The sequence below is a fragment of the Mauremys reevesii genome, linkage group 10, assembly GCF_016161935.1.
Source record: "Mauremys reevesii isolate NIE-2019 linkage group 10, ASM1616193v1, whole genome shotgun sequence".
Classification (NCBI taxonomy): Eukaryota; Metazoa; Chordata; order Testudines; family Geoemydidae; genus Mauremys; species Mauremys reevesii.
In genome coordinates this window covers 49,573,056-49,595,108 of record NC_052632.1, presented here as the reverse complement: position 1 = coordinate 49,595,108, position 22,053 = coordinate 49,573,056, and the positions used below count along the sequence as shown (strand labels likewise).

At 46.6% G+C, this 22,053-nt stretch overlaps 1 protein-coding gene across 6 annotated transcripts in view; it reads left to right on the top strand.

Annotated features, from left to right (window-relative positions):
- Positions 1-22,053, top strand: part of LOC120373766 (ankyrin repeat and fibronectin type-III domain-containing protein 1-like) — a 740,213-nt gene that overhangs the window by 198,497 nt on the left and 519,663 nt on the right. For 5 of the 6 annotated variants that reach the window (XM_039492609.1, XM_039492602.1, XM_039492608.1 and 2 more), the window contains exons 3-4: positions 8,953-9,146; positions 17,382-17,611. In XM_039492609.1, coding sequence (XP_039348543.1) covers positions 8,953-9,146; positions 17,382-17,611 — 424 coding nt within the window. Of the gene's footprint in view, positions 1-4,279; positions 4,387-8,952; positions 9,147-17,381; positions 17,612-22,053 lie in introns of all 6 variants that reach the window. The other variant, XM_039492603.1, reaches the window with a different exon arrangement.

The following is a 22,053-nucleotide window of genomic DNA, read 5'->3' as shown; positions in this document are numbered from 1 at the left end:
GGTTTGGTCCTGCTTTGAGCAGGGGGTTGGACTAGATGACCTCCTGAGGTCCCTTCCAACCCTGAGATTCTATGATTCTAAGATGAAACAGGCATGGAGAAGAAGGGAAACACAGTTCTATGGGAGTATCAAATTCAAGTGTATGCCAGCTCTGGGCTGTTAATCTGGCAGCTCCATGATGGCTGTCTGTAATACTAGAATTGCCAACAGTTCCATGAAACTGGGGCTCTGACTGGAGACTTGGAAGGTATTTCCAAGTGCATTCTGGGATATTTAGGTGATCGTGTTAGGACTCGATTTAGATGGTGTCAGATGGTTGAGGGTTCAGCTGAGCAGCCGTACCACACCGAGGGCCCATCCCTGCCCAAACCCTCCCTCCCTAACAAGTGCCCCCTTTATCTGCAGTTATCTTTGAGTGGGGAAAGGCCCAGGGACCTGCGCTATCTTCTCCCTAGAAGGTATAACAAGGAGGAGCAGCAGGTGTCTTCAGGAGGCATGCCCCATGCTATTTCTGTGGGGATAGTGCGGCTTGTGGTATGTCCCTGTTTTCCCTGACAGATGGGCCTCTGAGTTTCTCCCTTCTTGGTCTCTCGTGGGAGATGGGGCTGTATGGAGTTACCAGTTATGGTTACAGTCTCCCCATCCCCCGCCGAATCCTTCTGTGCTCCCTTCCCACTCCTCAGTGTGTCTGTGTGTCCCACATCCCTGAGACATCAACTCACCCTTAAAAATAATTCCAGCTCCTCTGGAAAATAAATACATTAATCAGCCTTCCCAATGAATTCAGCCTCCTCACTCTCCATACAAACTCTCTGTGAACTTCAGGAACAAACCATCCCGATGTGTAGGAAGAAAAGTAAATATGGCAGGCGACCAGCTTGGCTCAACAGTGAAATCCTTGCTCGTCTTAAACACAAAAAAACAGCTTACAAGAAGTGGAAGATTGGACAAATAACCAGGGAGGAGTATAAAAGTATTGCTCAGGCATGCAGGAGTGAAATTAGGAAGGCCAAATCACTCTTGGAGTTGCAGCTAGCCAGAGATGTTAGGAGTAACAAGAAGGGTTTTTTCAGGTATGTTAGCAACAGGAAGAAAGTCAAGGAAAGTGTGGGCCCCTTGCTGAATGAGGGAGGGAACCTAGTGACAGTGGATGTGGAGAAAGCTAGTGTACTCAATGCTTTTTTTGCCTCTGTCTTCACAGACAAGGTCAGCTCCCAGACAGCTGCACTCTGCAGCACGGTATGGGGAGGAGGTGACCAGCTCTCTGTGGGGAAAGAAGTAGTTCAGGACTATTTAGAAAAGCTGGACGAGCACAAGTCCATGGGGCCGGATGCGCTGCATCCGAGGGTACTAAAGGAGTTGGCCAATGAGATTGCAGAGCCATTGGCCGTTATCTTTGAAAAATCATGGCGATCAGGGGAGGTCCTGGATGACTGGAAAAAAGCTAATGTAGTGCCCATCTTTAAAAAAGGGAAGAAGGAAGATCCAGGGAACTACAGGCCAGTCAGTCTCACCTCAGTCCCTGGAAAAATCATGGAACAGGTCCTCAAGGAATCAATTCTGAACCACTTAAAGGAGGGGAAAGTGATCAGGAACAGTCAGCATGGATTCACCAAGGGCAAGTCATGCCTGACTAACCTAATTGCCTTCTGTGATGAGATAACTGGCTCTGTGGATGAGGGGAAAGCAGTGGATGTGCTATTTCTGGACTTTAGCAAAGCTTTTGATACAGTCTCCCACAGTATTCTTGCCAGCAAGTTAAAGAAGTATGAGCTGGATGAATGGACGGTAAGGTGGATAGAAAACTGGCTAGATGGTCGGGCTCAACGGGTAGTGATCAATGGTTCCATGTCTAGTTGGCAGCTGGTATCAAGTGGGGTGCCCCAAGGGTCGGTGCTGGGGCCGGTTTTAGTCAATATCTTCATTAACGATCTGGAGGATGGTGTGGACTGCACCCTTAGCAAGTTTGCAGATGACACTAAACTGGGAGGAGTGGTTGATACGCTGGAGGGTAGGGATAGGATACAGAGGGACCTAGACAAATTAGAGGATTGGGCCAAAAGAAATATGATGAGGTTCAACAAGGACAAGTGCAGAGTCCTGCACTTAGGACGGAAGAATCCCATGCACTGCTACAGACTAGGGACCGAATGGCTGGGCAGCAGTTCTACAGAAAAGGACCTAGGGGTTACAGTGGACGAAAAGCTGGATATGAGTCAACAGTGTGCCCTTGTTGCCAAGAAGGCTAATGGCATTTTGGGTTGTATAAGTAGGGGCATTTCCAGCAGATCGAGGGATGTGATCATTCCCCTCTATTCAGCACTGGTGAGGCCTCATTTGGAGTACTGTGTCCAGTTTTGGGCCCCACACTACAAGAAGGATGTGGATAAATTGGAGAGAGTCCAGCGGAGGGCAACAAAAATGATTAGGGGGCTGGAGCACATGACTTATGAGGAGATGCTGAGGGAACTGGGATTGTTTAGCCTGCAGAAGAGAAGAATGAGGGGGGATTTGATAGTTGCTTTCAACTACCTGAAAGGGGGTTCCAAAGAGGATGGATCTAGACTGTTCTCAGTGGTAGCAGATGACAGAACAAGGAGTAATGGTCTCAAGTTGCAGAGGGGGAGGTTTAGGTTGGATATTACGAAAAACTTTTTCACTAGTAGGGTGGTGAAGAACTGGAATGGGTTACCTAGGGAGGTGGTGGAATCTCCTTCCTTAGAGGTTTTTAAGGTCAGGCTTGACAAAGCCCTGGCTGGGTTGATTTGGTTGGGTTTGGTCCTGCTTTGAGCAGGGGGTTGGACTAGATGACCTCCTGAGGTCCCTTCCAACCCTGAGATTCTATGATTCTATGATGGGACCTGAGCCATGCCAAAGCCATGGACAGCCCAAGTTATGTGCTTCACTGAGAGTCTGCCTATTTCCAATCCCAATGGACTGCACAAAGGTTTAGCACACTTAGGGGACGAGGGTAAAGTACTGTGCGTACCACAAAGTGTGACTTTGCTTTAGGTGATTTGGGGGACAACTGAGGAGGCCAAAATGTTCTCTACATGCTCTCCTGCCTCTTCCCTTCCCAAAGTTGTTGTTGTTGTTGTACACTTATTAGTTGTTTGTTTGTATTGTGCATCTAGAGGCTTCCAGCTGAGACTGGTGCCCCATTGTGGTAGATGTGGTACAAACCTATCACAAAAGTACAGTCCTTGCTCAAAGAGCTTAGCATCTGTACAAACTTGTGCTGGAAAAGAATTGATTGTGTGTCACCATGTGGATGGGTGTTTTTTCCTCCTTGCCAACTGTAAATGTTTGCATTTGCACCCTTAGATTGTAAGTACTTTAGGGCAGGGTGTTTAGTTCTTTACTTTGTATCTATTGAATATTGTAAAATGTCCTGTCAAGTTGCTGGGCCCTAGGTTTGAAGAACCCTATCAGAGCAGAACAAGCTGAGAAGTAGTGGCCGCCAAGCCACCAAAAGAGGCTTAAAATAAAAGTGCCATTTCACCCTGACTTAGAGCATCTCTAGTCCTTCTTGAATCCAGACAAAAACTCTGCAGAGTTTAAGATAAGGTTGCCAAGTTACACCTCCTTTTAAGGGTGTTATAATTAAATATCTAAAATTGTACAGCCCAGGGTACAGAGTCCTTGGTCTATAACCAATCACTCCTGACACCTTCTCTCCACCCCACTTTCTGTTGTGCCAGTGACGTCAACCTCAATGCCTCATTTATCTGCTTCTCTCATACCTTTCTCCATGTTTTCTTCCTTGTGCATAGAGGCCCCATTTCAGGAAAGCATCCCTTTTGAGCTCTGAAGAGGCTTCAGTCCCATTGACAAGAACAGGCCTCAAACACATGTGGAAAGATAAGCACATCCCTAAGTGCTGTCCTGAAGAGGGATGAACTCAAATCTATGCTTTCCTGAATCCGAGCGAGAACGTCCTCTTGATCTGGTTTGGTCTGCAAAGCCACCCTGTCATTTAAATCCCTTCTTGAGACTTGCTCCTTCTAAGACACCTACAAACAACTAGCAGGTTAAAATGTCTGCTTATTTACCTCATTTTTCTCATCAGTGAACTTCCTATTCACGTGAACATTAGGAGGGCAGGGATCCTGGGATTGAAGCTGGGGATTGCTGGGGTCGGGGGAGTTGGGGAGTTTAATACCATAGTGATGGGGCTAACGTAAGAACCGAATAGGACAGGACATAAATTGATCATAACCCGATCATTTGGCTTGTTGTCTCCCTTTCCCCTCCCCCTTGTTTGTCATTGTCTTTTCAGGCTGTGAGCTCTCCAGCACAGGGAATGGCTTCCTCTGACTTGGGGAATCACCCAGCGCACTGTGGACACTGCCATAATCTACATTCAGATTGAAAATCTTAGAGGAGGTGAGCGGGGCTTGGGGCAGCAGTAAAGCTGAGGTTGTTATAGGATATGTCTACACTCAACAACAACAAAAAAGGTGCATTCTTAACTTGGCTTAGCTAACCTTGGTTAAAATAGCCTTGAAGACACAGCAGCACAGCCTCCAGCCTGCTAGCTAACCTTTTTTACATTTTTGGTATAGACATACCTGTGTTTGCAGCTGCTCCCCCGTTCACATCTCTAGATAACAGGCCTGATTCTCATCTCAGAGCAGTCTAAATGTGGTGTAACTCCATTCCCTTGGGTGGGCTGGTTCCTGATTCACTCTGCTGTGAGCGAACTCCGACTGAGGCCAAAAGAGGGAGAGAAGATGTGAGCTAACAGCTTGCCTGTGAATTTAATATAAGAGAGAAGCTAACATAAGAACATAAGAACATAAGAACATAAGAAAGGCCGTACCGGGTCAGACCAAAGGTCCATCTAGCCCAGTATCTGTCTACCGACAGTGGCCAATGCCAGGTGCCCCTGAGGGAGTGAACCTAACAGGCAATGATCAAATGATCTCTCTCCTGCCATCCATCTCCATCCTCTGACGAACAGAGGCTAGGGACACCATTCTTACCCATCCTGGCTAATAGCCATTTATGGACTTAGCCACCATGAATTTATCCAGTCCCCTTTTAAACATTGTTATAGTCCTAGCCTTCACAACCTCCTCAGGTAAGGAGTTCCACAAGTTGACTGTGCGCTGCGTGAAGAAGAACTTCCTTTTATTTGTTTTAAACCTGCTGCCTAAGAACTAGCGATGTGGATAGCAGGTAACTCCCGTCTCCTCCCTGAGCAAACTTGCATCTTTAAAGTTTCGTCTCTTTTGATCGTTAGTTTTTGGGAGTCTTTTGGGTGGAAGGGAGGAGAGGTGAGGATGTTAAAGTATAAAGTGCTCTCTTGGGTAGAACTCCGGGAAATCACTGAAATCGATTGGAAGTTTATTGGGGCCTATTGTATAATTAGCCTTTTCTGCTGCATTTTTGCAGTTGCTGAATTGATTTTTCCAAGGGTAACGGAGGTTTGGTTTTTGTCTCTCTCTCTCTCTCTCGTTACCTTTGCACAGTGGCTTTAGTGCAAGATGAGACCAAAATCAGAAGCTTGAATTAGCAGGAAGGCATTTTCCATGGAGAGATGTGTGCGTGCAAAGGATGGAGCTAATTCTGCAAAGTGCTGACTGAGTTTAGCTCCCATTGACATCAAGGGAAGTGGAGGGCACTTAGCACCTTATAAGGAGGGGCTCAGCATCTCTCTGGATCTGTCCCAACCTTCTTTTAGCTAACATTAACATTCTCTCCTATTCTACCCTCCCCCTTCCTTACTTCCATTTGGTTCCTTTGCTTTATAGCAAAGGCACTGTGCAGTTGCTGGAAAAGTCATCCACTGGGGATGCCCAGACGCTGGTGGAGCCTACAGAATGTGCAGTGAATTATTTAAAATGTACAGTTTGTAGACACACCGTATACTAAAATCCCCCAAATCCGGTGGTCCCCAGAACCAACGCTGCATTATCTGTTACCCTGAGGTCCTAGGGGCTGCTGCCAGTTGCTGAAGCTGCATCTCTGTGACATGGCGGTACTAAAAGTGCAGTGCTATTCTGTACGTGGCAGTTTGCAGTTTGGTAATTGTTCTGTTTCGCCTTCCAGGTAAGATTTCTTTACAAGTAAAAGGATTGTGAACCAGATCCTCCACGTGTGTAAACTGAGAAGAGTTCTTTTGACTTGCATGCACAAAATTACACCAGCTGAGCATCTGGCCCGGTTTGCCTAAAATGCAGTGTATGTCTACACAGCAGCCGTGAGGTGTGATGGTAGCACATATAGACATACTGAGCTAGCGCTGATCTAGGTAGGAGTACACTGTAGCAATGCACTGCAGTCACACCTCTCGATTGCAGTGTAAGCACACCCTAAAGCCTGCAAACTCACCTTGGAATTGGGGGCTACAGCTGCATCTTTCACTGCTCGTGTGCATTACTGGTAATACATTGTGCCCTTGCTGGATTCAGTGCAGAGCACAGGTGTAACTGATTGTCCTCTGTGGGCAGAGTTTGTTTCTTTGTGGTGGTCGTCGTCTTCTTGTGTTCACTATAGCATTAGCCTGAGGTAAGACTTGTGTTTTGCCCCGACCCTGAGTACATACAGGGAGCAGATCTGGTGGCCTTTGTTAGATAGTTGTTTTTCAGGGTTCTATACTCCCCCATCCTAAACAGAAGGGCCATGGAATTTGGCTGTGTGTGTGTGTGCGGGGGGTGGGGTGGGTGGAGAATGAAATGGAATTGTTGCTGTGGGGAGGTGGCTCAACTGTTCTCCCTCTTCTCCGCTTGGTGGGGTTCTCACCATATTGTGCTAGGGGGCTCGTAAGCTACTTCCACTCCCCTTTGTAGTTTGTCGTCCGTTCCTTTAGCCCTGCAGTGGCTCCCTGTGTGCTGCATCTTACGGTTGTTCAGCTGTTCAGTGGCTGGAATTGATGCTGTTGTCATTGGGCTCCTGGCTAATTCCCCATCTGCAGGCAGAAGGATTTTTCCACCCTTGTCAAACCTTGATTGTACACTCTTCCTTCAACCAAAAAGCTAAACAGCAGCTATTTGTAGGCTGTAATAGAGTTGACTCTGGCTTCTCTACTTGCACTTTGCACCCTCATCAGGGGTCTGAACTAATGGGATGTGGCATGGCTGATAATCCTCAGCATCCTAGCCTGTCTTGCTTAGCTCTGATTTCCTAGTACTAAGCAGTGTTAATTGACAGTTATTAGTAAGGCTGGCAGAACTGTGTGGGGGATGGTGAGTCCACAAAGCAGGGTATTCCTTGGAATTTAATTTTGTTGTCCAGATTTAAAACAAAAATAAGTCCCTGGTTGCTGAATATAACCTTTGTTCTTCATTTCCTTTTGTATAACTCATTGCCCTCAACTGGGCACATGAAAAATTGCTTCTCCAGGGTGGGAATTCTCCCTTCTCCACCCAAAGTGCGATTCACCTCCTGGTGGTGTTATGGGCACATCTAGCTGTGAGCATCTCAAAAGACTAACATCTCTCTCTGGTTGAATCCCAAGCCACAAACAGGTGCATTTAAAAGCACTGAGATGTAAATGCAAAACTACTGAATGTTTTAAAATACCAGGACAGAACCTTTTCATTTAGCAAAGCAGTATGGTAATCTGCAACCCTTTTGTACTGGTAAAGTGTGTTACAGAGAGAGGTGTTTCACAAAAGAATTACACTTCTGACTTTTTGAATGTGTTAAGTTTCAGTGTGAAAATGAGCAAAGTGTCGAGGATGCTGTTTAGAACGGGCAGGCTGCGGCAGTACAAAACTACAGCTCTGTCTGTGCACCTCAGCTGTGCTCTGCATATAGTGGCATCTCCATTGCAAAGTCGCCAGTGGTAGTTTTGTAAAACAGACAAACACGCACTGTGAACTACATGCAGATTGAATTAATTTCACTTCTCTCCTAAGCCACATTTGCACCCTGGCCTCTCCAGGAAAAGACTTGTACACACTAGGGACTGATTCAAAGCCCACAGAAGTCAATGAAAAGATTTCTCTTGACTTCAGACCAGGCTCAGTGCTACCTATGCCTGGTACTCTGCTCCCAGTGCCTGATGCATTAAATTCTGCGGGATATTAATGTAACATTTTGCAGCTCCCCTCTGGCCATGGTGGTGGTGGTTGCCCATAAATTACATCTCATGCCAGCACAAATCAGGGACTGCAGTCGCATTTGCAAAAAGGAAAAAAAAATGTATATAGTGGGGATGGGCAAACCTCTGCCGGTCTGCAGCTTTTGTCTGAGTAAAAATGTACAAATGTGGATGCTCATCTGAAATCCATCCAAACTTCTATGTTTTGTTCTTTGTGTGTGTGTCGGGGTGTGTGTGTGTGTGGAGGGTTGGGTCTAGAGTCTTTCAGTGAGATTTCTGAGGTGTCTTGGTATTGATCGGTCTAGGAACACTGCAAGAACACTATCCCGTGAGACGTTAGCTATTGGATGAAACAAGGTAGAGATGTGGGAGGAGATGGTTAAAACTAACTATGTGTTCCCCATCTCTCCTCCCCAGTTTTTTCAGCCTCCAAAAATTGTTTGGATCTCTGAGATTTCAGAAGCTGGTTTTGGGTGAGTCCCTTGCCCAAAACCAGTTCACACATCTCTAATCCCAAACCCTATGTTTATGTATTTGGTTAGTTTTGATTATCCTGTACTTTGGAGGGGGGGGGTGAGTGTGGGGGTGGGGCTGGTGGTATGCACTAGAATTTATAATCACTATTTTCCTTAACGTTAATTGTGATTTACATCCCAAATTACAGCCTTTAATTAAAACCCACTGCTAGGGAGAGGAAGAGGAAGATACTTGGCTAAGATATCAGTGACATCCTTGGGTTGCGGAGCTGAATGGGGCGGAACAAACACACCTGGTGGTTGTCTGCTCCAGTGGCACTAATGGGCTGTAGTGGAGTATCTGACTGAGATGTGATGATGCTCCACTCGTGCTGAAATGTCCGTACACATGGACTTTGTTTCCTAGTTTGTTTGTTTGTTTTTTAGATCGCTGGATAGAAAACTGCAGAGGCCTCTCCTGGGAAAGTCAAGGACCCTTCCCAGCATTCCTCAGTCCCCTGTCCTCAGCAGGGTTCCTCTTTTGGATTCAAAATTGTATAGGGAGGAGATGCCAGAGCAGAAGCAGTACAAGAACCACTCTGCCTCAGACTGTCAGAAAGGGTGCACAGTGCCCTCTGCTGGTGAGTTTCAGTAAATGTTGGTGTGTTTGCATGTTTTTGTCTTGAGGAGGTTTTTAAAATCCTAACAAACATTCTTCCCAAACCCCCTCCAAATAAGCCTCTTTAAGAAATCAGCCACCATGGGATTTATCACACTAAAATCATAATCACCCATGTTGCTTTGTCCATTCCTTAGCATTCCTTTCAACCTATTCAGACAACTTCCCCTCCCCTTAGTATGTTGGTGGTAGAAATGCATTGAAAAGTCTTGAAAACCAAATGAGAGGCTCAGTGACTTGATAATGCAGCATACAGAGCATTTTGACTCTGGGTCACTGCATCAGCTACAGTCTGGGTCAGAAGGGACCAAAGCAAATGTCACCACCATCTGATGAGTCTTTGGCCTTGCAAAATGAAATGGGGTGTCAGTCCCTTTCGTAGTGGACTAAATGTTTACAGCATGACAAACATCACGGTGGCTGGAACTAATTAGCAGCTTCGTCAGCAGCCTTGGCAGAGAAACAAGCCTCTCCCATCAATCCTAGGCTGAGGTGGCACTACACAATTTGCCGTTGCAAACATCTGCCAGGTTTGGAATGCACCTTGGCCTTTGTCTATCCTGAGAATTTTGTCACATTCTCCCACCGTTGAGCTAATCCTGCTGCAGCTCCACCTGCTAGCAGCGGTGGGGGCCCTAATATGCAGTGGCCACTGTGTTATCTAACCCTGCTCAGACCCAGCAGGCTTAGTGATAGTTAGTGTATATTAGTGCTCCCACCATTGCTAATGCTGGTGGAGTTGCACAGGGGCAACTACATAATAGGAGAATTTGATAAAAACTTCATTGTAGACAGGGCCTTCCATTTTCCAGTGTTGCCAGTCCAGCACTAAATGCAACCCAGAGAAAACTGTTCCCTCCCCCAGCATGCTTACATTTCTAAAATATATAATCCCCACTGCCAGACCTCTGCAAACTGACAGTGGAATCTTTCCTCAAGCCCTGGTTCAGTATTTATGCTCTGAACTCTGTGTTTTTCTTGCTGGCATTGCTAGTTCCCTAGGTAGTTGTGTGCAAACAGAAGCTTATAAATGGCACCATTCCCTTGGACTGGTTCTCCTGAGTATACAGAAACTGGGGCGCAGTGTCTCATGATATCAATGTCCATAGAATATCAGCGTTGGAAGGGACCTCAGGAGATCATCTAGTCCAACCTCCCTGCTCAAAGCAGGACCAATCCCCAGCTAAATCATCCCAGCCAGGGCTTTGTCAAGCCTGACCGTAAAAACATCTAAGGAAGGAGATTCCACCCATTCCAGTGCTTCACCACCCTCTTAGTGAAAAAGTTTTTCCTTATATCCAACCTAAACCTCCCCCACTGCAACTTGAGACCATTGCTCCTTGTTCTGTCATCTGCCACCACTGAGAACAGTCTAGATCCGTCCTCTTTGGAACCTGCTTTCAGGTAGTTGAAAGCAGCTATCAAATCCCCCTTGCCCTCCACTGGACTCTTTCCAATTTTTCCACAACCTTCTTGTAGTGTGGGGCCCAAAACTGGACACAATACTCCAGATGAGGCCTCACCAGTGTCGAATAGAGGGGAATGATCACATCCCTTGATCTGCTGGCAATGCTCCTACTTATGCAACCCAAAATGCCGTTGGCCTTCTTGGTAACAAGGGCACACTGTTGACTCATATCCAGCTTCTCGTTCACAGTAACTCCTAGGTCCTTTTCTGTAGAACTGCTGCCTAGCCTCTCTGTCCCTAGTCTATAGCAGTGCATGGGATTCTTCTGTCCTAAGTGCAGGACTCTGCACTTGTCCTTGTTGAACCTCATCAGATTTCTTTTGGCCCAACCCTCTAATTTGTCTAGGTCCCTCTGTGTCCTATCCCTACCCTCCGACGTATCTACCACTCCTCCCAGTTTAGTGTCATCTGCAACCTTGCTGAGGGTGCAATCCACGCCATCCTCCGCCATATTTAGGCTGTCCTCTCATACTGACTTCTATCATGAGCACCTGAGTCTTCCTCTCAGGCCCTCAAATTTGTAAGTTCTCCCTGTGATGGTGGTGCCTGGAGGAAGACCTGGGATAGGGCATAGGCTGCCCTCTCCCCAGGTAAGGGTTGATAATGGGGAAGTGATCCGCATGAGGTCAGTGCCCCCAGGTGGAAAATAAAGTAGCTTATAATCAGACTGGAATTGAGAGTAGTTGGCTATGCTCTGCCAGTCCTCAGGATTTCATTAGACATCAACAGGCATTTGATCACATGCACAGACTTCTTGTGGTTTAGCTGGATAAACAGTCTTTGTTGGGCAGTGAAGCAAGTGAAGCATCTAGCAGGAGTCATTTGTGCACAAGAGAGATTTTATCTTCAAAGACCTCAATGGCCTGGCCCCAGGATATGTAAAAGATCCTCTAAAACTCCAGAGTGAGGACCGTGGCCAACAGCTTCACCTCAGGTCCAGTGGAACTTTTTACCACAAAATAAAGCTTCTGGAGCTTTCTTGGGCGCCAGTCTGAGTCTGTGGAACAAACTCAGGCATGAACGACCATCACAAACCTCACCACCACCTTCTCAAAATGCCAGGCACACTTCTTCCACCTGCCTTCACTGACATAAATACAGAGCAGCATGGACATTAAAAAAAATCCTTACAACCTAAAACCAAACCCTACCAAAACAAACACTCCACTGCACATGGAATTGCCACCCTGAGGAAGGGATAAGAGAGAACAAACCATGCAGGAGAGAGGTTAGTCAGGTCACTCTATGCACTGTTGGAAGGTGCTCAGTTCCTCTGGTGATGGCATGAGTTTTCATACTTCATATAAAATAGAACAGAGAGAAACCTTTTAGTCAGTGTATTGAGAGCTGTAGTATTCTGGTCAGATTGCTTTTTTGGCTTTGTGGCACCCAGTGGGAAATGGCTAATTAGGTACCCATAGAGCCCAGAAAGGTACAATAGTGATGGGGGTGTGGGGGGAAGAGAGAACCTTCCCTTTGTGGTGACTGGATTCTTGGTACGCTAATCTGAATTGCAATTTGGCAAGGTTAACAGTTAATAAATTAGGCCTTAGAGCTCCTTTTATCCACTAATATCAGAGTGCTCTGCAAACTTTAATGCGGTGAACTGAACCTCACAGCAAAGCACTCCTATGGGTACGCTAGTATCATTATCTTTTTATAGATGGGGGAAATTGACACCGAGAGATTTAAGTGGCCTGTCCAAGATCGCACCGAGTCATCACCAGAAATGGGAATAGAGCCCAAGAGCACTGACTCTCCACCTAACACCACCAGCTTTAATGATTTAGACCATTTTGTCTTGCTTGTGTTATCAGCCCGTTCAATTTGAAGTTGTCTAGCCGAGACTTCCCCCAGATAACCAGAGGTATCTCGCAGCATGCAACAAGTCAGTCTGGTGGGTTGGCTTGTCAGGAAACCCGTAGTTCACATTGGCTGGGAAGAATCTCCCAGGGAGATGGCAGGACAGAATCACTTTCTAGTCCAATAGGATGCTCCAGCCATCTTTGGCCAGCCAGTATATTCCTCAGCTCTTCACTCTCAAACTGCCAGTGATTCCATCCAGCTTTTGGAGTGAGTGCCTGGGCTGAAGGAGGGGACATGCCCAGGACATGCCGAGACCTCTGTGGGAATGATGTCTGGCTCCATAGGGAGGTCTCGGACAGTCTTAGCTGGAGACAGTTGGTCCCGTGCAGAGGGACTCAAGGAGGGAAAATGGAGTAGGGCACCTGGTTCCACCAAAAAATGAACAAGTTAAACCAAGACTGCAGGCCAGACAGATATGCAGAATTGTTTCAATGGAGAGAAATGGTAAGCGAGCCTTCCTGTTGTTGAAAAGCAACTTCCTGTTTTAATGTAGCCCGGGAGGCAGCCAACTTTCCTGCCGAGCCAGCTTTGGGCTTTGTAGGGATCCAGTTTTGTTCCATTTCCTTTCCCTTAATTTGTAAAGTTTCATCCAATGAGGCATTGTCTAGGGGAGCGAGAGAGAGCCGTGACAAGCACTGGGCACACTCCTCCTGTCTATCCGTGGAACCCTTGATGGAGCTGTGTTCTCTCCCCGGCTATTGGACTAGCTGGGAAATTCCTCATGGCCATGAGGACTGGAATATAGCAGGATGCAGACCTGGACAAACAGTTGCTGTTAGAACAGTGGGTCATGATAATTCCAGTTTAGACCAAATGATTATACCCCTGGCATCACATTCTGTAGCACTCTGCGAGATTTCACACTCCCAGCAGCCTGTCTCTGGGGAATGAGTCTCCTTTCTCTTGGGCCTACCATGGCTTCCTTGTCCTTACTTGTTGTTTCTGTGTCTTTGGAGGGAAATTGATTTTGGTCTTGTCTTTCCTTGGTTCTGCCATGGGAGGGGGCTGTCCCTAAACCCTGTCAGCTCTGTCCTGCACCAGAGGCGGCTGTCTCCATGTTTTATGTCTAACCTCCCCAACTCCCTCTGTCCCACATCAAGAGGGATTTATGTTTCCAAGCTCTGCAGCTCCCCCTGCCTTACATTGGGAGGGGGCTGTAGCCATTTGTTAGCTCTTCCCCTGCCTCCCCCCATTCCATGCTGGGGCTCACATTGTGCTGAGCTCTATTGAGAACCTGTCCATGTACTTTGGTGCCTCAGGGTCTGTATACACTGGGGCTGGATGTATTGTTTCCAGCTCAGTAGTTGTACAAGCTACAAATACCAGTGCAGCTGCAGTGGGGCGAGTGGCGGGAGAGGCTAGATGCTCTAGCATGTACCTAGAGGCTCAGATGGAATCATACTTGGGGCCACCAACCCTTCCTGCTCTCCACACTGTAGGGGGTATGATTTACACTAGTGTAAATCAGGAGCAACATGATTGAGCTCAGTGGGGACAGCAGAGTAAGACCTTCCCCACCCAATCCCTGTGTGTCCACATCTTGGCTGGAGGATAGGGAGAGAGGAGGAGCTGTATGCCTGGTGTACGTGCCTTTGAGTGGTGGAACCTTGGCTAGGTGGGAAATAATCTTTACTCAAATAAAAAGGTGGTACAGATCACTTCCTCCAGGAGAATGAGGGGAACAGGGAGGGAAGTCACGAATCCATCCCAAGGCTGCTCTAGGACATGTAGCTGGCTGCTGTCCCTTACACCAGGCATGTAGCAAAGGCCTAGTGGAGAAAAACCTATGTAAAACTGGTGTAAATGAACCCAGAATCAGGCTCAGTAAGTCCATGCCATTTAATCTTATTTCCCTGCTCTTTGGAACATGAGAGCAGGGGAGTTTCTCCAAAATGGATAAATTTCAGTGGATCTTGGTTCCCCATTTTTTGCAATCCTCCCATTTTGTCTTTACAGCACAGTTAGATTCCCCGAAATTAACAGAGGTTGTAGGTAACCAGATTCAATCACTTTAAATTGGAGTACTCTGAAGCAGCAGGCACCAGCAGTCAGGGCAGAGCTGCATTGCGGGCAAAGGAATTGAATAGCAGGGTGTGCTGCAAGCTTACTTTAGGGGCACAGAACCTGACTACAAGGGAGCTGCAGGTGATGAGTGATTCATTAGCAGAGGTGTGGAGAGGAGTGCAAACTGTGCCTGACAGCAGTGTGTCACTTGTCATACTGCTCGCCTGGCGTCCTGATATGTGTTTGAAAAGGACAGGTAGCCTTGCAAGGAGACCCAGGCTAGCTCTCCTCTGTGCATGGCTCAGGTGGTAAGTTGAAATTGTTGGGGTCTGCCTTAAAAAAGGAGGCTTTTCTTTTGTGTATCCTCAGCTTGGTTGTTTTGTCATGCCATTTCCTGCTTCTCTCCCAGAACAATATTATACAGTGGAAGAGTGAATCTGGGCTTAGATTGATGTGTTTATGCGTTGAATAATCACAGCTTTCAAACAGAAGTTCCTGTGTTGTATGAGTTGACATTTGGAGAGGAGCAGCAGTAGCTTATTAAATTTAAAATGGGTGTAAAAAATGGAATATATTGCTCTTCAGCTTGTTTCATAGTTAATATTTTAACCTCCCCTCTCCCCAAAACATCCCTTCTTCAAGCTGAGTTTCTGGTTGTGTGCTCTAATTCAGTGGCAGGACTCTGCACAGTATGCACTGTCTTTCTGCTTTAAACAAGTCTAGGGGCTTAGGGAACAGGCTTGCTTGTTACAATAGACACCAGAATAGCTGGACACAGTTTGGGCAGCAATAGATTTTAGACAGTATATCCTCTCTCTCATGCTGCTAGCTTCATATAAAACTCCATCCCAAGTCTGCTCTGAGGCATTCAGCTGCCTGCTGTCCCTTACACAGGGCATGCAGCAAAGGCCAAGTGGAGAAAAACCTATGTAAACAACAGTCCACTTTGTTGCTGTTTTGTGGCTGGTTTTCACCTCAGGGGCTCATCTTCTGGTAGAACTATAAGCGATTTGCCCTTATTCCTGGCCTTTATAAGGGCAAGAGCACTGTTGGTCTAAGGCTTTGGAGTCTCCAAAGGGGGAATACGAATGATCGTTGCAGGAGGGATGACTAACAGGAGGAGAGAATTTCTGATGGAGAATCATTCTGTTTATATTTAATGCCTAATAATTGGCAACTTTATTTTTATTGGAATTGAGCAAGTTTTATTTTTTAATTATTTTATTATTAAGAAGTAAATGATTATGGTTTGGGTTGGGAAAAACGGGGGATGGGAAGCAGAGAAAAAAATCACTGTTTGCCAAATGTAAAAAGACAAGTTTGGCAAGAAAATACATGTGATAGCCAAGCTGCTTACAGCATAACAGAACGGTGATGTTATAAAGGCATTTAACAGCATGTTTCGTTACTCTTTTTTTTTTTTTTTGCACTGAAATAGACAAGCCTATTAAAAGTATCTACTTTTTTGTTTTTCAAATTTGTTTTCCTCTGTGGCAGGCTCTCTCTTTTTCACCATATCCCATCTTTCACAAGTGTTCCAGCCACACTGAGCTCTTCTTCAGGTCTGGGAAATGTGCTCCCAGCATCACAGCAAAATGGAAGAGATTGTTTAATTTTAAGTAGAATCATAGAATATCAGGGTTGGAAGGGACCTCAGGAGGTCATCTAGTCCAACCCCCTGTTCAAAGCAGGGCCAATCCCCAAACAGATTTTTACCCCAGATCCCTAAATGGCCCCCTCAAGGATTGAACTCACAACCCTGGGTTTAGCAGGCCAATGCTCAAACCACTGAGCCATCTGTCTCCCCTCCACCCGCTGTAGTTAAATTCATTACTGTGCTAGAGACTAAAAATCATGGACTGAAAGAGACATTGGATTTCTGGCTTATTACAACAATCTGTAACCCTCTAACCCCCTCTTTTTGGGCTATGGACTGCAGAGGTGTTAAGGGACCATTCAAGGTCCGTTACAACATGTGCTAACTACTTATGCTAAACAATCTGCTCCACCTTGTGTTTTGCTGTGACGGTCGGAGTATCTTGGCTCAAAAACTTCTCTCTCTCACCAACAGAGGTTGGTCTAGTAGAAGCTTTTATGTCACCCACCTTGTCTCTCTTGTACGTGTTACCTGAGGCATACAAAGGCTAAGTGACTTGCCCAAGGTGTCACAGTTAGAGCCAGGTCTCCCAAGTCCCACTCTAGTGCTTTAAGTACAAGACCATACCTCTGCTCCTTTCATTAGGGAATACAGTACACAAAGCCCTAGTAAACATGCTGCAGGGAACAGTCCTTCACTGCCTGCAGAGTGGGTTAGAGAATGGCCTGTTTTTTCCATCTCTGATTTGGCAGCGGCTTTTTTGTGTGTTCTGGTTCCTTGGTGGCTGAGAGCGAGTGGCATCCTCCAAAGCACCGTACACGGAACCCTTCTGACTTATGGGGAGCTGGTCACCTGACGTGCAGCAACAAATGACATATCGGGAGATTCACCGTTTGCGGAGAGCCAAGGCAAGGCCCATGCGCCCCTTACCCTGGGTGGGACATAAGCAGGGAGCATAGGCCAGGCATGGGCTCCTCCCTACTGGGCTGGATTTCACCCAGAGTCCATAAGGTTGGGTGTATTTAGAATGATTACTAGCTTTGTCTTACTCTTAAAGCTTCCCACTGGATCAGCCGTGGTCCCGAGGTTCCATCCCAACCCAATGAGTGCCCCATTTATGCTCCCTTGCCCTCAAATCCTGCTGTCTTTTGCAGCACTTTTGTGCAGAAGGGAGAGAATTAGCTGTGATGTGGGAGCCAAGCGCCATGCCTTCCAGCTTTCTGCCCCCTTCTAATGCTGGATTTCTGTCTCCCTTCCTACAGGGGAGGCCTGGCAGCTGGAAGACGATTGTGTGGAGCCTCCTGGGGATACCGCTCCCCGGCCCCAGCTCTGCACTGCCATGGACGAGGCCCCATTCAGCCACTTCCGGACGCACTCCTTCTACATGAGGAAAAGCCTGTCTATGGACAACCACCTGAGCTCCCTCAGCTACTCTCTCCACCCGTCGGAGACGAAGGCTGATCGTGTCAAAACCAAGCTCAGGAGGCAGTTTGTGAGTACTTGATGAGAGGGGTTGCTTCCCCCCCCCCCCCCCAAATTCCCATAGTTTATATTGAAGGTTACCTACACACGTGCACACGTTCTCAAAAACAGTGACATGCTGGATGGTTATTTTTATTCAAAACATGTTAAAAATAGTTTGGCTCCCCAGCTTGGTGAAACAGATGGCAGTAGCATCGTCTGGAGTTTGGCAAAATCATGCCACAAAACTGATTTGTCTCGTTTGTCAGGTTTTTAAATCCCTACCGTTAAAAGAAAAGCTCTCATCAGAGACAGCTCCTGCTTAGGCTGGGTAATGCAGTGTGGTAACATGCTATCTCGTCACCTCTAGAAGCTGCCATTCAAATCTTGATTTTATTTTTTAGTCCTCAAATAAAAATGACCTTGTGTTCTCATCCCAGTCTTTAATCCTCAAGATGCAGTTTGGCCTTGTGGTAGTCTCTGCTTAAAAAAGGATCCAGGCCTGGCATAACAGCAGGGGCAGCAGGTCAGAATGGACAGGATGAGGAGGTACCAGGAAGATAGAAACACCTATGGGTGTGTTAGCAGGGCTATATGTGGTCCTAGCACTGAAATAGCAGAGGATGCGGCTGGGGCGGGGACTGGAAGAGCAGGAGGATGGGGTTAGGAGTGAAAAGCGCTGGCAGAGCTGTATAGGAAGCCAGATCCCTGGAAAAGGAGGCAGTGCTGCAGGCTAGGCTAGAGGCACCTTGACAGATGTAGGTGCATGTCTGGGACTGTCATAATGTTGGGCATGCTGCTGCATGGTGCATTGGCAGAGCTATGTGGAGCTGAGAACTGGGATCGCCAGGTGAAGATGAAGCTGCATTGGCTGGTTGCATACATGGAGCTTGCACGTGACCTGTCTCTGCTATTCCAGTTTCAGTGTTGCTATTTACTCACTTCCATAAGCAATAAATTAACTCCATCTAAAAGGAGGTTTGGAGGTGGGGAGGAAAGCTGGGGTCTGCTGTTGTCATTTGAAGACTAAGACTAACAGAGAGAAAGCAACCTATTCTCTCCCCTGCCCCCCCTCCAAGTAAACCAAACCGCTTGCATTAGCTTTGCTTATGACTTGGCATCATGGGGGGCAGGGGGCAGAGTGTAGCACTTTGCCTAGGAGTCAGTCCTCTGAGAGTGATTAAAAGAGGACACAGGAGCAGCACCAGCCAGGACATGAGGCAGTTAGTGGAAGTTTTCTCTTTAAAGTTTAATGGGTTTGCTGCTTTTCTTTCTGAGAGACACCCGATATGGACATTGATACAGCCGTCTCCCTGGCTCATTACTGGCCTCAGGGTTGTAATGAGGGGCTCGGGTAACCCTGCAGTGAAATTCAACACTGCTGAAGCTGGAGTTGATGTGGGCATGGAAATAATGGGAATGAATGTGAGGACTGGAAGGGGGTTGCTCTGCGCCTAGAGACAGTGAGGTAGAGAGAGCAGAGCAGTGCTCAGCACCTGTGATAATTGTGTAACTTTTGTTGTTTCACCCCTGGTGGTTTTCAGAGTCTTTTGTTGCAGCAGGGGGCTTGGTAACTTTTCTTCTCCTCTAGCCAAGAGGAAGAGCTGCTCCTTCTGGTGACAGACCTGATCTTGCTTCTGTTCTTCCATGGATAAGCATGTTTTCTTGGGAACTGCTTTTATAACCTCATTTCCTTGGGGCCATCCACAGTCACCCCTGGCTTGGAAGCATTCCTGAGAGATCCCAGCAAAGGATTTTTTCCCTCCCAGTTACGTGTGCACATCCCTGCTGCATTACGTGTGCTCCCTGTGTTTGGATGGGCAGTAAAATGTGATTTCTCTTTCATCTCCTGGGATGACAATTCTGAGTTTAACTATGGGTTGTTGCTTTTTCATATGGCGATAAAAGTGGAAGCCTGCAGTGAATTTTTATGGATGCCTGTTAAGATCCCAGTTCTGTGAACCACAAGCAGTAAACCAAGTCTCTGGGTTGTGCTGTTTTAGAGGTAGGAACCGGCTGAAACCAGCTACTGTGGGCACCAGCATAAACAGCGCAAGGTTTCTTAGCAGTAACTGTAAAGACATGTTTAGAGAGAGACTGTTCTGCTGTGGGGTAAGAAATGGAATCTCTTTTCTCTGCTGACTTCTTTGTCCTTTAAGCCGTACAAGTTTTCCCACCTCTAGCTTTGTGCACACATCAGAGTGTGAGTGAAGGAGAGGTGATTATGAAGAGACTGATATGGAAATATTGGAGGCTTTTCCTGTATCAGAGACACCTTTCGCTTTTCCAGATCAGATCAGTTTACCCTGAACAAAGTATAGGGCCTTCTGCGTTAGCATTGTGAATAATAAGAGCAGTGGGACTGCGATACTGGCCAGACGTGGGCATGGAATATTAAGCAAACTCCTTTAAGAGTCTCTGGGATAGAGATTCCTCTGTGCTCTTGGGTCTTGCTGTTCCTGGCTTATGACAAGCGGGTAGCGCTCCGGAGCTCTTGACTATGAAAACGTTGAAGTGCCTCACAACAGGGTGGCCTGGGTTTCTGATGTGACAGACGCCAGTGCCCTTGACCATCTGTTCCTTCTTGCCTTCTCACTCATGGTTCTGGCTCTGTAGCACAGCAGGTGGTGGCAAATGCCAGAGGCAGAACACGGTCCAGATGGGACATGGTCTAAGGCCTCATGGCACATCCTGGGTGCATTCATTCTTTTTATTACACCTTCTGGAACCTCCTGTTGGGTTTTTTTCTGTTTGAAAGATTTTTCCCCTTTCAAATTAGCTCAGATTGCTTGTTCTGAAAACAAAAGCAAGTTATTTTCGTACCATGAGCAGCTTTGCTCCTTGTTCTGTAGGGCTTCCTCTAGAGCAGTGGGTTTTTGTACGCCTTTTTCTTAAGAAGACTGGCAAGAAAGACTTAAAAATAAATCCTACTTAGGCACCTGTATGAGCAGGCTAATTTTCAAAACTCCCATTGAAACCTGCATCTGATTTAGAGATTCAGATTTAGTGCTTAGGGCACCAACCCAGACTGAGATCTGGGATCAATCCCCTGCTCTGCCACAGCCTTGCTTTGTGACCTTGGAGAAGTCACTTAGCCTTTCTGTGCCTCTGTTCCCCCATCTATACAGTGGGGATAATAGCGCTGCCCTGTCTCATAGAGGGGTTGTGAGGATAAATACATTAAAGACTGTGAAGCACATTGAGATCTCCTGCTGAGAAGTGCTATAGAAAGGTTAGCATTATCAGATACAGGACACCTACTTGTGAAAATCTTGCCCTCCTCCCCTGCCCAATTGTTCTAATGGGAAGGGCACATTCTTCTTCTGTGCCAAGGTCAAGAAATGTTCCATAACACTAGACAGAATGGAAAGAACTCTTACCTGGTGCACATGTCTCTGGTGAGACATAATGGGTGCCAGTGCCACTAATTGTCAGTTCCATTCTCTCCTCTCACCCCTGCATTCTGTTTTAAGGTTCGATCCTGCCAATTGGAGTCAAAGGAAGCAGGATAAGGCCCTTAAAGCTGTGTGGCAAGCCAACATAGCTGATTAGCATTGTCCATCCAGGAGTGTATTGGGATTTTGCCAGATATTTTTACTCATTATTTCCTTTCTGAACTGCTTAATATCCAAAAAGCATATTGCTGTGGGCTGTGATCTCAGTGGATCTAACTGGTATAGCAAGGACATCCTGCCTGGGGGAGTGCTTGAATGGGGAACTTCAGAGGAAATCCCAGCTGCGGGAAATGGTGCTGGTGATTTATTAGGTAGGTTCTGCATCAGCCCAGAACCAGTGCCCCAGTGTGGTGCTAGGAGGCCCTCGCAGCTGACAATGCCATCTTTCAAATTAGAAGTGAAGGTCCTGACAACTGGTGATAGACTGTGATGTCCTTAACTATTTTGCAAAAATAGCTACATCTCGTGTTAGGCTCAAATTGCAATCAAGGTTCAGCAGTTACTTCCATCTACCTACAATTGCCCCGCAAACTACATGGTATTGTCCTCACTTTCTATTCCAAATTGTTGTGTTGTGTTGCTGTGTGATGTTAACAGCTCCTGTGTCCTACCTCAGCAAGGGCTGCATTTCAGGGGTAGGTAGAGTGATTTCACGTCTGTAAGGTCTGTGCTCTGCTCCATCTGTTTCGAGGAACAATAAAACATCATATGATAGGAGATGGTTTTAATTTTTCTGTGATGGCACACCTGGGACGACTTAGTAAAGTCTCCCATCAAAACTGGTTTGCGTTTTCAGTGTTGCTACTGCTATCCAGTTTTTAATGTTTAATTACTGACTTTCATTCTTTTTGTATTAAAAATCAGCCTCTGCTTCTGCCACATGATGCAGTTGCTCCCATTTCTATCTCTGGGAAGCATCTGTCATCCTGGTATGGTGACTCAGGTTTAGGCTCTACCAGTGTTGCTTGAGAATGTGCTATCCAGTAGAGAAGGGACTGGGGAGGTACAGTAGGTATAG